At 43.9% G+C, this 16007-nt stretch overlaps 1 protein-coding gene across 3 annotated transcripts; it reads left to right on the top strand.

Annotated features, from left to right (window-relative positions):
* The first annotated feature begins 4337 nt into the window (after positions 1–4337).
* Positions 4338–14466, top strand: HSD3B1 (hydroxy-delta-5-steroid dehydrogenase, 3 beta- and steroid delta-isomerase 1). Of its 3 annotated transcripts, none has more exons than XM_009685069.2 (4): positions 4338–4527; positions 4808–5026; positions 10521–10685; positions 13474–14466. In XM_009685069.2, exons 1-4 carry the CDS (start codon positions 4488–4490, stop codon positions 14286–14288), a joined length of 1239 nt encoding a protein of 412 aa, XP_009683364.2. In that variant the 5' UTR covers positions 4338–4487; the 3' UTR covers positions 14289–14466. The 3 variants fall into 3 exon arrangements, with proteins under 3 accessions (XP_009683364.2, XP_068787205.1, XP_068787206.1); XM_068931104.1 differs by having other exon boundaries at positions 4390–4532; XM_068931105.1 differs by lacking the exon at positions 4338–4527 and adding an exon at positions 4563–4601.
* The last annotated feature ends 1541 nt before the right edge of the window (positions 14467–16007 follow it).

Below are 16007 nucleotides of genomic sequence, written 5' to 3'. Positions count from 1 at the left end.
GTGATACGGGAACATTCTACAGCTTTTCCAAGCCTTTGCCAATGTATGCCAAAATCTCATGCCCCCTTTCTACACTCTGTCTTGCTGCTCTCCATATTTGGTTGTTATGAATATCTCCGATGCAAGTTCAAGCAAGGTCAAATCTGCCAAAACACCTTGGCCTAAAGAGTTTGTAAACATGTCTGGGGAGGGTAGACAGGGAAAGAAATGCAAAATTGAACTCGAACTCATGCAAGTAGATGTTGCAGATAGCACGAACAAGTAACTCAACACAATCACCTCTGAATCACCTGTGGGTTATGGACTAATCAAACCTTGCTGCCTTCCAGAATCAGCTCTGTGTGTACTGTGGAAAACCTGCTGGAGTTTGAAACTGCCCCTTTCAGACATCTGTTCAGCAGAGGTATTAAAGGTGAAAGAATTAAATGTGTTACTGTAACTCAATACATGTATGGATTGTGCTAGGTGTCCTCTCAATACATCTGCCCAGGTTACTGCCTCCTTTTTTGTCCTCCAGGCCTGAAACCACTCTTGTCAGTCTAAAGACATGCACTTAGAAAGAGGAAACAGCTACCTACTGCTCTTCGAGCACTTCATTTTCCTCTTTTTCTAATATATATTTCTCCTGTCGCCCTTCTTCCCAAGCAGCTACAGGAAGAGTCCTGGGGGCTGGGAGAGATATTGGGAGGCAAAAGTGGGGAAAAAACTGGGAAACTGTCAATTTCCTGATTCTAAAAGGGGTGGACAATAGGAAGCATTTCATACTGTGGCTTAATGCTAAGACAGGAACGTAGGAGTTCATTACCCAGTGGCTGATGTAGCAGTGACATAGAATCAGGCTATTTCCAGGGTTGTTTATGTACAAAAATGGATCCAAATTTATTGTTTCCCTTAGCATATGATGTAAATTTCTACTGCCTTTAAATAGATAATAATTCACTTATCAATTTCAGTTGAGGAAACATAATTCTACCTAAAACTAAATGAAAAATGAGACTAAATGTTTATTTCCAGTTAATTGCCCAACTCATGCTAAATAACGCAGCAAAGAATACTACAGGTAAGTCTTTCTGATCTTGAAGGTCACATAAGAAAAGTTTTTAATCACTTTTTACTTTATGCTAAAATAATTTTGATACTACTGAAGTAGCAGATATATTCTGTGTCAGATTTGAATGCGCAGAAATTCTGAGGCCTCTTGAGGTGCTTATCTTCCTTCCCTGTCTAAAATGTCTTAAAAGCGCTCCCAACCATGAGAAGGTGGTTTTGCTGTTGTTGTTTTTGTTTTTTTTCTCTCAGAGTTTGTTTCAGCTCTGTATACTTTAGCTGTCCGAAAGTTAATTATTTAAGTCTTGTCATCTCACATCAATGTGTAGTTGCTAGAGAGAGGAAGAAGTTTCCAGGGCATAGTGCCTCCCATCCTGAAGGTTGAGAAGCTTTCCCTGGGTAAAGCACATCTCAGAGCTCACCCTCTCTCCCAGAGCTGTTAGCATGTAGGCATTTTGAGCTCATGAGCATATGATGGTAAGAAACATGTTCATTTCTTACGTGAGAAACATATAGATTTTTCAGGGTTTTTGGGTCACAAGTAATCTATACTTAGATAGCAAAAGGTCTGATTAAAATAATAAACCTTTTTTTTTTTTTTTCATTTTTCCCTGCTTCAGTTCTCGTCAGTCTGGACAACAAGGTAGAACCCAGGAATTTCTTAAACCGTATTTCTTTTCTGGACAAAGGAATATGTCCTCTTCTTGCTCCTAGACAGCTTCTTTTGCCTGACTGCACGATTAAACAGCATCACCTTACGTAAAAATACACTCCTCTTTCCTACCCAAAGCTTCTCTGCTCTGCAAGTTTACTATATTCATTCATTCCAGCGTACCTACTCAGTTTGTTCTCATTGCTGCTGGGAAATGTCCTTTCACTGTTTCTCTCTTGCTTTCTTCTCACGTCTACTATGCTCCCTCTCCTCCATCTCTTTCTAACTTGTGGCAACGCTAAAGAAAGTGTGTTCTCTTAATACCGGTCAGCCACTGCCCCAGGACATTTCTGTCACAATAAGCCACCAATAAAGCCGGAAGGCAAACACTGTCCCCGGGCTGGCAGATCAGTGACACAGGTGTGATGGGACATGGTGAATTCCACATAGACTAAACTGTCCACTTAGTCCATATAGGATAATTCTCCAACACAAGCCAAAATTTGGAAGATCTGATGTTCTGAAATGATACTCTCATATGTGCAGCCCATTCTAGCATCCAGCTCTGTGTACTTGGGGAAAATATCAGATTGTGAAGGCCTTGTTTTATGATAAAGTCAAGGAGGAGAAGGCAACATAGTTAAAAAATGACTGTGCCTTGACACAGATAGAATGGCGTGTTTGTTAACGTTTTAGATGATGCTAAGTTAGACTGCAAATCCCAGACCCATGGTACAACCTTGAACTTCATCAAGTTGTTCATGGGGGCTAGGGTTGAGGTGTGCACTGGCCTTATTGCTCATTGAAAATGTTCTGTAAACAGTCTCTGGGGCATATAGACCATTCCAGCATCTGGTCTGCTTGGGGAAACAGCAGAGCTTGATCGTCTTGTTTACAGCATAGATGAGCTGTCATGCCACACAGCAACACCACACAACAATTCTGAGAAGAAATAGCGAAAAAATTATCTTTAGCAGTAAATGCATGAAGCATCACAGTCTGGCAAACGTGTGGGTCTACACTGGAATTTAGTGCACTGCTGCTGTGCTGATCGCTGACATCTGCAAATGACAGTTCAAATGAGGGATGTTATTTAGCAGTGTAGAAGATTCCTTCAAACCATGTCATGCATTTGGTCCAGTAGTACCTCAGAGCACTAAAATACAGCAGCTATAGGTCTCCCTACAATCATCTACAGCTATGCAATATTCATATTCTCATATAAAGCACTCTTCCTTACTAAACTGAGGCGTTCTAATGGGCAAGTTTGGTGCAGAAAGTATTTTGTAGCCGAAGAGGCTCGGCTGTATTGCCTGCTTTTCTAATGCCTCTTTAAGGCATTTTATTTCCTTTCTAAAAGTAAAAACGAAGCATCGTTTTCAAGGAGTATGCACAGAGAACGCTAGTTGTAGCAGCAGGGTTTTATGAGCTATTTTTCCTTGCAAAACGCATGCACAGCATAAAATTCATTTGCACCAGCTTCTGATAAGAACATACAATGTGAAGGTCCTGTCTGAGAGTAGTCAAGGAAAGAAGCACAGATAACAATTTTTATAAGGCTTTGTTGGTGTAAGGGAAGAGTTTTCAAGGACTCTGTCATTGAAACAGTTGCCAAAACTTATCATCTGTGTCAGCTGGGAGCTCCCTTTTGCTCCTTGGACTCAAAACAGCTTTGCTTTCCTGATGTTACTTGAAGGCTCAGTTTTGCTCTAAAAAAGTGATGTGGGAGTGCTTTTTCTATAGCTTTTCTCCAGGGCTCTTTTTAGTGAGTGAACAGGATTCATGACCACAGTATAAAACCGGGAGTTTAGGAGTTAGTTGCATGAATGCAAGTCAATCATTTTCAGAGATCCGTTCCAGCTATGCCTGAAATCAGTAATCCTCTTTCCAGTGATTTCAGTGCATTTTGGGGCTGCTTTGCAGTTTCCCATGGCACTTTACCTTGTTTAAGGCAGCTAGCTATTTAACATGCCACTTCAATAAGGAAATCTGATCAACCCTATCTGAGAGAGAAAGAAACAGAACTCAAGTCAGGGTGTCCTGAGAGCACCCAAAGCACTGGGAAGGCAGAATGGGTCTTCTGAACTTTAGACTAAAGCCTAAGCCCTACCCTGGTCTCACATTGGAAGTGTTTCACTAGAACTGGAGTGAAGCCCTAGCGAGAGGTACCTGGGCATGTTCTCTGTGTTTTGGAAATGTAAAAAGTAATGACAGTCCACTGTGAAAGCACAAACAGGCATCACAGTCTTATTTTAACAGATACTGTCCCAGACACAGTCTGTAGATAGGATCATCTCAACACTTTGAGCCTCAAGTAAAGTATGCTGAACAAATACAAAATCCCAGAAGTGTGTTTTTGGTCCTTCCTGCGCAGAGAGCGTGAGAAACCCGTGCTATGGCGGGCGAGCCCAGTAGTCCAGAAACTAGAGCAGTGAAATCCACTTCACCAACACTGTGACATGAGCAGTGTAAATGGCTACTCCCGCTATTTACATTTCATTTAATGCTCTCTTCCTTCACATTAACACCGTTTAATACAAGCAAGTACATCTACAGAGAACAAGCAACATGAGGATTTGCCCTCCCATAATTTAGACACACCGGACCACATTTAACCAGGCGTTTGGACCTCAGCTACAGCACGAATGCTCTTGCATGAGAGGGGAGGGGTGGAAGCACTGTGGTCATTTGTAGCAAAGGAGGCATGAGAGAGGGAGGGGAAGCAAGAGAACTGAGGTGGTGCTGTGCAGTATATAAATACAGGCAAATCTCCTCCACGGTCTTTTGAATGCTGGAAAGGTGGAACGCAAGGACTGAGACAGACATTGGTGGGGTTTGTGTAGCATTGAAGCTGATTTTCTGCCTGAAAAGATTTGTTAATGTCTTCAGTTTATAATACTTTGTAAATATTTTTTCTTTGTAGGAAAAATGTCTAGGCTACCTCTGAAAAGAAATAGCTAGTAAAAGCAAGAAATATTTTAAAAATTGTTGGCTCAGCATTTAGCACAGGGTTGAACGTTTACTTTCCATTAATTTCTCTTTCTGGTAACACCCCTTGATTCATAAAGGCCTTGGAGGTTGATGCTATCTGTTCATTTTTGCTGGCAGGAGGTAAAACAGCCGCTCCAAGCTCAAGAGCGAGCCAGTTTGCAACTGAGGAGCAACCCAGAGCAATGTCACTGGCCGGGGTGAGCTGTCTAGTGACAGGAGCAGGAGGGTTTCTTGGCCAGAGGATTGTCCGCTTACTGCTGGAAGAAGAGGAGGCACTGGCTGAGATCCGACTGCTGGACAAAGCTTTTAGCAACGAAGCGCTCAGGAGCTTTGGAAGTAAGTGCCATCTGGTCCTGGACTACCGTGTTGTGGGTATATGTGATGTTATCTTAGGTGGACAGCTTGGAAGTCTCTACCTCATAGCCCCCACCCCACCTTTGCGGATGCAAGTTTTATCTCAAGGAAGTCATGCTCCACCCCTCCCTCTCCCTTCAGCACAGAAATCAGAGGTAAAATCTAAAAGCAACAGTTCCCCTTGCCAAACCCTGAGGCTTCTGTAGATTGGAATAGAGACCTAGTTATTGTCACTGCAGTGATTATATTGCCTTCAGCCCACAGACGAAAATCAATGCAAAAATCTCACACTGCTGGGGGAAGGAAAAGCAAGGCATGGCTGTACTTCGGGGGCAGCGTAGCCCGGAGTGTACTGCCCTGGGCTCTGATGTGCAAGTCTAAAGGCAGTGACAGGGTTGTAGGTGCAGGTGATGATGGTTCTCTCCAAGCCTGGATTAGTCAGACTTGGAGTCACCTGCCCTGGCTGAGGGTTGTAAGGGCACAGCTTAAAAACTGGTTATGATTATAATCACAGCTGCCTGGAGAGCAGAACCCTTGTTTGCTATGCACAGAAGAGACAGGACCCATTTGCAAAGGGCAAGTCAGTACTCCAGCTTCTTGAAGGGAATGGAGACAGCACACCGGAGTGATCTGCCCAGTATAATACACAGTCTGTGGCAAAGCAGGCAGCTCAGAGTACTGTATTTTAAATGTTCTGCTTTTCTGGGATCCTGAACACATCTATAAATAGGCACATAGGAACCTACATTTAATCAAGTTCTTAAATGCATATATCATAGACTTGACAATGCTTTCCTGCATCAAATGTCTTAACTGCAAAACTGTTCTCCCTCCATATAGGCATTACCTGTATGGGAATTCTTATGGAACAACCCTATACAATTTGCTAAAGAGCTGCAATCTTTAAAGTGGTTAAGTGACATCAAATAATAGTAACAGTGCACGTAACCCTGGTGCAAATTGCACAGGTCTTTAGGATGGTTTTATGCATCTCTGCTGACTTCTTCCTCGTTAAACCTCACGCACTGTTTCCGTGAGAATTTGCTAGATCCCCACAGGCATTGCAGCAGCCCTTCCTGTCCTGATTTCCAGGCAGTTCCCACAGTGACAAAACCAGCAACAGCAGCATGCTCAGGCTTTTGCAGTGCCCGTAACGTGTGGGTTTAGCACTGATGCAGCAGGGCAACGGCAGAAGCATCTGCGCTCCTTTATGTCAGCTGCAAACTTTGCGGAGAAAATGGAGCTTCCTGGGGAATGAAACCAACTGTTTGGTTGAGCACAATTCTGGCTGGGCTGCAGCAAAGGTTTTGCTGCTCCATTTTTTGTTAAAAAGAAAACTCTGTTCACTCTTTCCTTACGCTCCACCTTTCCTCCTCTAAACGCTGCCCAGACACATTTTCCCTCTCCTATTTTTGCTCCATTTCTGCTGCCTATCTGGCCAGCATAGGAGGAAGGGACAAATCAGTTATCAAAGCTCCTTTCTCAAGAGCAGGTAGTAGGAACCACAGAGTGGTATTTCAGATGTGTTTGGACTGGCTCAAGCCCCAGCACCATGGCTGGCAGTCCTTCTGTCTACATCAGCCTCTATAGCCATGTCTCTTCAAGTGTCTTGCTAGTGCCTGTGCTTGGGATGACCTGAAATATGTTGCTCCTGTTCCCTTTCAAGCCCTTCTCCAGCACAGTGACTTCTGCTCCAAAGGCAGGGCTGCTGCAAAGCCCACGGGGCTGGAGTCTTCTCGCCTACATTATTTTTTACTCCAGGGACTAACTCTTCAGGGGAACTGAAACTCCTTTACTTGCTGGCACACTTGTTTGGTTTTCTTGAACAGCCAGGAGCAGCGCCCAGTCATTTTCTTCCTGACTAAATTCTTGAGCACCTTTTATCTGCAATGTCCTTGCAGAGTCAATGTCGTGGCTAATAAAACACAGGCGCATGTACAAGTTACAGTTCTGCTGGATGCCAGTTTCTATCCGGGACACTCCCCTTTGTCCTGCTGAGTCCCTGACCGTCACACTCAGTCAGCCTAAAATAGAGGCATTTTCTGTCTTACATATCTCCAGTGAGTCCAGGATGCTCCAATCAATATAAAGTACTGTGAGCTGGAGCCCAGAGTCTACCCAGTTGAACTGTGCCATTGAGAATGAGCGTCATGTTAAACGTGGCATGGAGTTAGATGGTTTGGTTTCTCTCCCTCCCAGCTCCACTTCCAGTTTATCCTCACACCATTCCTGTGTTTCCTTTTATGGAATTCTTTTTGCCCACAATTGCACTGGCACCTTCTTGAAAAGTTAGGAAAAGCTCCTAGCTTGCTCTCCAGTGAGTTTCTCACCATTTCAAAGCATTAACTCCTTTCTGTCTCTTCCCTCTGCACATCTGCCCTAACCTTTGTCTCATGTCATTTTTTTCCAAGCTTGACATTTATAGACCATGTGATGCTTTAGTATTTAATACCAGGCTTGTAAAACGGGCACTGGTAACCCAGGACTGCTCCGAAGCAGAAGGAAAGTAGAGGGAAGAGGAATGCTTTTTCCAGGACTGTCGTTGGGGAAAGTTCCTATTGTGGCAAACTTCACCCTGGCTTTTTAGCTCAAACTTGCAGTCAGTTTCATTTGCCTTTATGCATGCATTCAAAATAGATAGGCTGGGTAGCAGCAGAACAACCCTGTAGCTGAAATGGGACCAGCATAAACATCTTGGCTTCTCTGGGCTAAAGCAGCTAATAATTTGCATTATCCTTTGGAAATGAAAATAAGGTACATTTTTAAATTTTCTCCTATGAATGCACAAAGTCGATCGTTTTAATGAGCCATCCATCTACCCAGGAAAATCGAGCGCTCTCATGAGAGGAGTGCCTTTCCCCACCATCCACTCCACAGTAGTTAGGAACTCCATAAAAGAGCACCAGCTAATCCAAGCTACTCAAGTTGTACAGATGCTCCCGTTTGTCTTTCTCTTTTCTATCTATTGTTTAAAGCTAAAGCAGTTTGGGGCAAATAGTATGACTTGGTTGCTAAGCCAGACATTGCTCACAAAAGGGCACTGAATTTTATTGAGTAATCATTACATTTCCAAGTAAAAATTAACCTGCAGCAAGCAGGGAGCACTGCTTATGGCTCAGAGGCCACAGGATCCATTGGCGATATAGAAAAAGCTTTCTCAGTGGTTAGCTGTTTTCTTATAGTCATAGTATGCAAAAAATGGAGAGCTGGGTTGAATTTATTCTCTTCCTCTCAGCCCATACACTTTTTTTGGTGCCTGGGCAATGGTTTGTGCACACGCAAGTCAAGTCTCTGCCTTTGCTGCCCATCTCAGACTGTAAACGCTGTCTGTCATTCATTTGTTCTTCCCTCTCTCCACTTCCAAGCTCATCTGTAGTTCTCTTCTTTCCCCAGTGCAAAACACGATCAAATCTACTGAACCTCAGAACTAGCTGATGTCGGTAAAGTGAAAAGGCCCATACTGTACTCACCAGGGCAACTTCTGCTGACCGTATAGGAATGCGGACTGTAGCCTGACGAGAGCCCATTTTAGATCTTCCCTACTGCTGCACTTCAGGAGCAGCTTTTCTGCCTCATATCACATACAACTTCAGAAATCTGAAAGCCCAAATAAGGCGCAAAGCAGCTAGACAGCAGCTTTCCAGCAACTGAGACCAACTGTCCTGGCAATCAGCTTTAAAAGGGATCATTTCTTTTTTATTTTTCCAAAAGCTTTGATTTGCATGTGTAAAAAACCTCCGTTTGCCTGACTCCTCTCCAGGCACAATAATCACTCCAAAGCAGGCACATGTTTAAATGTCAGAATTTATGTCCTGAAAACCACGTATCACAGTCCTTTAGATTACTGTAACCCCACAGATCATTACTCATGGAGAACAGCAGGAGGCTGAGTGCTGTACAAAGACTAATGCCTATTAGAGCAAATCCAACTGCCAATTGCTTAACAGAAAGCCAGTCTAGCACTTTTGCATCCATACGAGTAGAGGTCAGTGTGAACCCTCTGGAAATGGAGCCTTCGGAAAATAATTGCACTCTGTAAACTAAAGGAGCGCACGTTAGCACGTGTCAGTGACTGGGGTGGGAGGGCAGTAACTCTAGGTTAGTAACAGCTTCAGAAATATTGAGCATTTAGGCTGCCATTTCACATCTCTGACCAACAGACTGAGAAGAAAAAGATCTTGGCATGTTTGAGAGATAATGAGAGAAGAACATTTAAAAATATATTCACATTCAGTTCCAGATCCCAGCAGCTGTATGTATCCCTTAGTGCTTCTCTGTTAAAGCTAGAGGATGAAATTCTGCCTGCTTCAAAGTCAGTTAAGAGGGGCTGTGAGAAGGCACAGCATTTGCCTGGGCCTCAGAGTCCTTTTGCAATAGCTGGGCCTGGGGAGCCCTCTAGTGCAGGCACAGCAGAGGCTTACAAAGAGGATTTATCTGTTTTGTGTAATAACACCACTTCCTTGAACGCTGTAAGTCGTGCTGAGCTAGTCTTCTCCCATGGCACAGCTGCAGCCACATCAGCAAGTTTCCCAGGAGAGCAGCATCACTTCGGACTATACATTTTTGCACATAATCAGCCAACATGGCTGGGCTGGCTAAATTCTGTAGCATACTTCTAGGCTATAGAAGGAAGCTGACGCCTAGCAAAACTTTGGGGAAGCGAGGCTCCTAAAACTAGAATTACACCAGCTGTCACACACGTTAGCTGCTAGGGAGAGAGGGGATTGGCCTAGAAGAGCAGGAGTTAAAGCAAGTCAGGGCTGAGGCAGCTCAGGAGAGCAGCCTTGAGAGCTTAGATGTGGACCAGAAGGATGCACATCCTGAAAATGGCCCTGTATTACAGAAGCTGAAACGGAGCTGGAGCTGGAGTAACAAGAGGTGCAGCAATTCATGGCTGAGGTGCATAAAAGAAATGCATGAGAACTGTAAGGAATGTATTAGAAGAGCTGCAAAGGAAAAGCTGCAATATGGGCAAGGTCATGGGACAGGAAATAGGTGTGAACACAGATCGGGGTGCACGTGCTGTGGGTGGAGAGAGATCGTTCATCACTTTGTAGACAAAAGCATGCAGTGCCTGGCTATTTAGCACCTGGGTTAACACTTTTTTAAACAGCCAGTCACCAGAACATTGATAGCTAAAGTTACCTCTCTCCTACCTCAGCCCCCTATGAACTTTAAAATAGATGCATATCACATGGTGCTGAAGGACACCTTCCTTGCAATGAGAAAGGCTTCTCTTTAAAAAGGACTATATTGAATATTGACTCCAAAAATATGGTAAGTAACGCAACATAGACTTCTATAGTACTGTAATTAGCATTTCACAGTATAGCCATGGAAAAAATTGCCACCGTGCCTGGGCAGTCAGCACTTCCCAGCTGCAGCTACAGCATCCACAGAGACCTTCACCATTCCTTTTAGTACTTGATTAGGATGCCAGTAAGGTCTTTTTCTTTGTTTTCTGCTGCTCTTGCAGAATTCCAGGGTAAGACCGAGGTGAAAATCCTGGAAGGGGATATTCGAGATGTGACATTTCTGCACTGTGCCTGCCAGGGGGTCTCCCTCGTCATCCACACAGCTTCCATCATTGACACCTTAGGACTCATAGAGAAGCAGCTGCTCTGGGAAGTCAATGTAATAGGTGAGTGGGTGAAGCACCTTTCCCAAACCTGTTGTCTATTAAGTGCTGATCATCATCTGCTCAGGGAAGGGAACACTTGACCTGATTTTTTGAGCTAGATTCACTGGGGTGTTCTGTATCTTGCACAACGATACATGCGAGTGCAAAACATGCGTATGCAAAACCCTCTACAGATCTGGCCCTCTCCGCACCCCATATGCACCAGTCCTGCACTGCAGAGCACTGCAGGATCATTCACAGTTGTCAGTGCTCACTTCTCATTTGGTCATGGGAACTCTCTTTTTACTAAGGAGTCCCTGTTCCTAATGAAAAGGTCAGATGAAGGGGGAATGATTTGGCTTTGGAATGGCCTATGTGACATCAGCAGTCAGGAAATTTCAATATATTTCCCAAAAGAACAACCTCATGCCTGTCCTTATCCCAATGGCCTCTATGCCTTGCAGTCAACTCCCGATATTGCCTAACCTCCATGCACGCTGACCTCCCTGGCTGTGTTGCTTCAGCTCTTTAGTGAGGATTATGGGAAGATACTCTTATTTACATGAATAGTTTTCCGGTTCCTTTGTTCCTCTCTTCCACAGGGAAAGGGCTTCATCACAGACAAATGAGGAATATATTTCTATGCTCCACCACTTGCACAAATATTGGTTATTCACCAGCATTCAGAACAACAGAACATTTTTGCTTGTAGTCGAGCTGTCTCTCTTATAGGCACCTTAAAACCCGTGGAATGGCATTTTCATCATTTGAGCCTGGCCCATCACTTGGGCATTCAGCTTCCAGACCCATTCATTTCTGTTCAGTCAAAGCCACAAATTGAAAGCGATCCCAAATTAGAGTCCAGAAGGCAGCTTCTCAAGTCCCTGCCAGGAGGGAAGGGCAAAAAAGGCAAGTTCCCACAAACCTGTGCATTGGATAGTGGGAAAAATAAAGATACAGGAGCGATAATTCAGAAAGGGAATTTGTAAAGCGCTCTCTTTTCTGCTACAGTCTGTTTTTCACAGCAGAAAGTGTTACCTAAACCCCTGCAAAAATATATAAAAATAACCCAGGAGCAGAAAGGAGCTGGAGTTAGAGAGTTTGAGTCTGACCTGCCTGTCCTTTAGGCAGGTTCAGAAGCAAAAAGTAACTCGGCTTTCATAAATCATTCAGAACCTCCCAACAGGGTCTGTCTGTGGGTGAAGCTACTCCACAGGGACAGTGAGGGTTAGCTGACAGCATCTGGTAGGATGAAAGCACAGACCTGTCCTGCTCTGAGGTCAGTGAGTAAATATTGAAGTCCTCTTCCCTGTTTCCCTCCATTTCCACTCTGCTGGTCTCTTGGCTTTCTGACTAGCCAAGACACTGCTACATCCTTCATAGATATGCAGGATGGAAGTCGTTTTTCTCCTTGAAAACAAAATTCTTGCAATACAAATGTGACGAGGAACCAGACGTGGATGCTCACAATCCAGGGCAGTAACAAACCCACTGAATTTTTTGGTGAAAATCCACTTGGCTTCAAATTCAGACCTATAAAAATGTGAGACACAGAAAGGAAACATACCCAGCTCCTTTCAGCTTCCCCATACAGGAACAGTCTGGACATCAGCAGAACGTCCCCTCTGCTGTGGGAGCTGGCCTTGCAGCAAAGCCCACGTGACTATAACAGCAGTTGGGCTAATACCTCTGAGAGTCTGAACTTCCTTTGGCAACCCTATCCTCTGCCTGGGGACTTCTGTATTTCAGGTCTTTCAAAGGGATCTCATGATAGTGATGCAGCAAAGCAAGCCATGCAGGGTCTCCGAATTCAAAACTCAGCTGGGACAGTAAGAACCTCTATTTGCAAGTAAAAAACCATAAATTATTAAAATATTTATTTCCCTCTTGGATGTACTCTCTTAGCTTAACACCCTTGGCTACTTGAAAGAACATGAACTTGCTGGCTTACCTCTGCTCTTGTTATTGAAAGCATTATGATAGGATCTTAAGACTAGGAAATCTTGTATTTTTAACATGATATACAGTCCATACAAAAAGTCACACTAAGAGCATTAATGTTGAAGTCAAAAGTAAAGGCCAGAATATGCCCAAAAACGAGGAATACATACACAAGCATCAAACTGCTCACTGCATATTATTCTACGATGTTTGACTACATGGTATATCACGCATTGTTCTGACAAAAATCGTTGTCTTCAAGCCTTCCTCGAAAGTCAATTGAATAATGGATGAATAAAGTTTGGACTGGGTGAAACTGATTTTGGAGCAAACCTTCAGGTCCCAAGATAATTCCACCCCTGCTTAGCAAAGCACTCATAAAGCATGCTTAAGTATGGAAAATTAGGGCTTGGGTACAGAGGATGGATGGTGCTTAATGAAAGGGACAGCTTCTGAGGTTCTCTGCCTTAAGCCAAGTCTGTCAAACTAATAGCACAAGTGCGTGAAAAGTGCGTGAATCTGCGGTCAGTGAAGTTACTTTGTTTAAGCAAGAGCAAAGTTTGATTCTTGGCATAAGAAGTAACCCATGTAGTTAAGACTAAATGTTCATCCTTGTATAACTCTGGCAGCCATATTGACACCCCTTAAATAAAAAAAAAAAAAAAGATTCAGAGCATGTTCAGTGTCTTTGAATGTGTCACCCTGTTAGGACAGGATTCTTACAGATGCCGAGAGGGGAGATGTGGCAGAGTTCAGGCCAAAGATACCGCTTCCTATCTAACCAGCCCTACCTAGGGAGCTGTAGACTGGAGCCTCTGTCAGCCAACTCAGCTACATGCTACCTGACTCACATGTTTCTCTTTTGAAGGTACTCAGCTACTGCTGGAGGCATGTGCCCATTGTAATGTCCAGCACTTCATATACACCAGTACCATAGAAGTGACAGGCCCAAACTGCAGAGGTGACCCAATTTTCAATGGCGATGAAGATACAGATTACGAGAGTATATCAAAATCTCCTTATGCCCAAAGTAAGAGACTGGCAGAGGATTCTGTGCTGAAGGCTGATGGCCAGGTGTTAAAGGATGGTGGGATGCTGTTGACATGTGCCCTGAGATCCATGTACATTTATGGAGAAGGATGCCCATTTCTTCAGGGTCATCTGGATAAGAGTCTACTGAACAAAAACGTCTACCTGCGCTTTTCCAGGAAGGAGGCTTTGGTGAACCCCGTGTACGTGGGGAACATCGCCTGGGCGCATGTGCAGGCAGCCAAAGCCCTGCAGGTCCCACAGAAAGCCAAGCACATCAGGGGGCAGTTCTACTACATCTCCGATGACACTCCTCATATGAGCTACGCAGATCTAAATTACGAGCTGACTAAGGACCTCGGATTTGGAATTGAGCCCCGGCTCCCCATGCCGCTGACAATGTTGTATTACTTCTCGCTGCTGCTGGAGATAGTGAGCTTCTTGCTCAGGCCCTTTGTCAGATACATCCCCTCTACCAACCGTCACCTGGTCACTCTGCTGAACACCCCTTTCACCTTCTCTTATGGCAAGGCACAGAAGGATTTTGGCTACATGCCCCGCTACACATGGGAAGAGGCCAAGCAGTGCACCAGTCAGTGGATTGCCTCCATGGTCCCACAGAGAAGGGAGTACTTGAAAAACAAGGCTGCCTAGGTCTTGAGAGGAGCTGAGACCCGGCTAAATAAGCAGCTCACAAGCCAGAGGAGAGCTAGGTGAACAGCAGCAAACTACAAAGCATTTAAATGCAGAATTTCTGTAACATTCTGCCACCCCCCCTCCCCCCAAAAAGCAGAATCAATAAAGGTGAAATGTTCATTTTCCTTGTGGAGGACAGATTGGTCAGAGTAACATTATTGTATAGTTCACACCCACGTCTACATCTTGTGTAGCGTGAACACATTATTTTGGTAAGACTCCGTGGTCTGAACACATCAATCCTTCTTTTTACTCCACTCCACCTTTAAGGCCTCTGGAAAAGCAATAAGGGCACAATTCTTCCTAGAACTATGACTATATCAAGCACTTACCCTTACTGAACACAAGGCAGGTAGAAGCCATGTGATTGTTACAAATCTCGCTCACCTTTTCAAGAACAGTGTCCAATTTTGTCTATCATTCGCCTGTCAGTCTTGAGAGCAAATCTGGGCACCGTAAACATTGTGAGGCATAAAGCACTGTGTAAGTGCAACATAGCAGTTAGTAAGGGCAATTTTGTAAAGGGGGAGAGATGGAAGTCTTTGGCCAGCTTAAGACCAGTTACCAGTTTTGCAATAAATTTGATGGCTGCCTAGCAGACAACAGCTTTAACAGGATGAAAAAGAGAAAAATATTCCAGGACAGCCATCATCACTGAAACATTTACATTGCAGAGTCAAGACGTTAGTGAACACTGGAGAAAAACAAACAGAACTAAAGAATAATTTCATGCTATTTCCAGCTCTCAGCTTGGGGTAAAGGTTAGCATTAGCTGATAGATGCACATGGGCGGCTCCCATGCTTTTCTAATGGCCATATGAGTTTCTGCAGAAAGTATAGCTTTATTGCAAGGCCCAAAACGTAGACCTTGTCTGAACAGCAACCCTTTTAGATGAGATCCAGCATTCACTGCTTAAATCTACAGTTCACTCGCTGAAAATGGCCCTAAAAGATAGGAGTTTCTCTGTTCTCTTCTGGATGATGATAACAGAAGCGTTTACCTGACTCAGCTCTAATGTAATTAAATCTGATTTCCAGAGGTACTGCTCCCTCAAAGCCCTGTGTTGAATTTAATTATTCAATGCCCTAGACATTAGAGAGCCCCAGTGCAAATATTACCTTTTTCTCTACTACCATCTTAAGATAAGTATGTAAGACACAAAGCAGCTACAGGCACTTGCGGTCATATTCTGGGGACAGGGAAGCAAGTCTTTTGGGCTCCTAGTGAAGGCTTGGTAAACACTCAGCAAACAAGTACTGTAGATGTTACTTGAATTAATATACTTCACAGATAAATGTTTCAACTGCTCCCCCTTCTCCACTGAGCAAGCAGTACTCTTTAACACCTTCATCAGAACTCCTCTGTGAAACCTTTATTATTAAGCACACAGTTCTATCGCATCCCGAAGGAGACCCAGTCTCTGCTACACTGTATGCTGATAACTCCTCTCTAGACCGAGAGGAGCAGGGAAGCTTGCAGGAACATTAAAGAATGAATAACTCAAAAACTAAATTTGGAAAATTTAATTGATGCATGTACTGGAATTTAAAAACAGATAAAAGATGTTATTTAACACATGTTATTCTGCTCAAGGCAGACCAGCAGCATATCAGTGCAGGGAATGCTAACTAGCTGTATTACCCCTACTAGGAGACCCGCACACCCCAACATCAACT

The sequence above is a fragment of the Struthio camelus genome, chromosome 1 (assembly GCF_040807025.1).
Source record: "Struthio camelus isolate bStrCam1 chromosome 1, bStrCam1.hap1, whole genome shotgun sequence".
Classification (NCBI taxonomy): domain Eukaryota; kingdom Metazoa; phylum Chordata; class Aves; order Struthioniformes; family Struthionidae; genus Struthio; species Struthio camelus.
The sequence above is the reverse complement of the archived record's forward strand: the minus strand, read 5'-3'. Positions and strand labels throughout refer to the sequence as shown.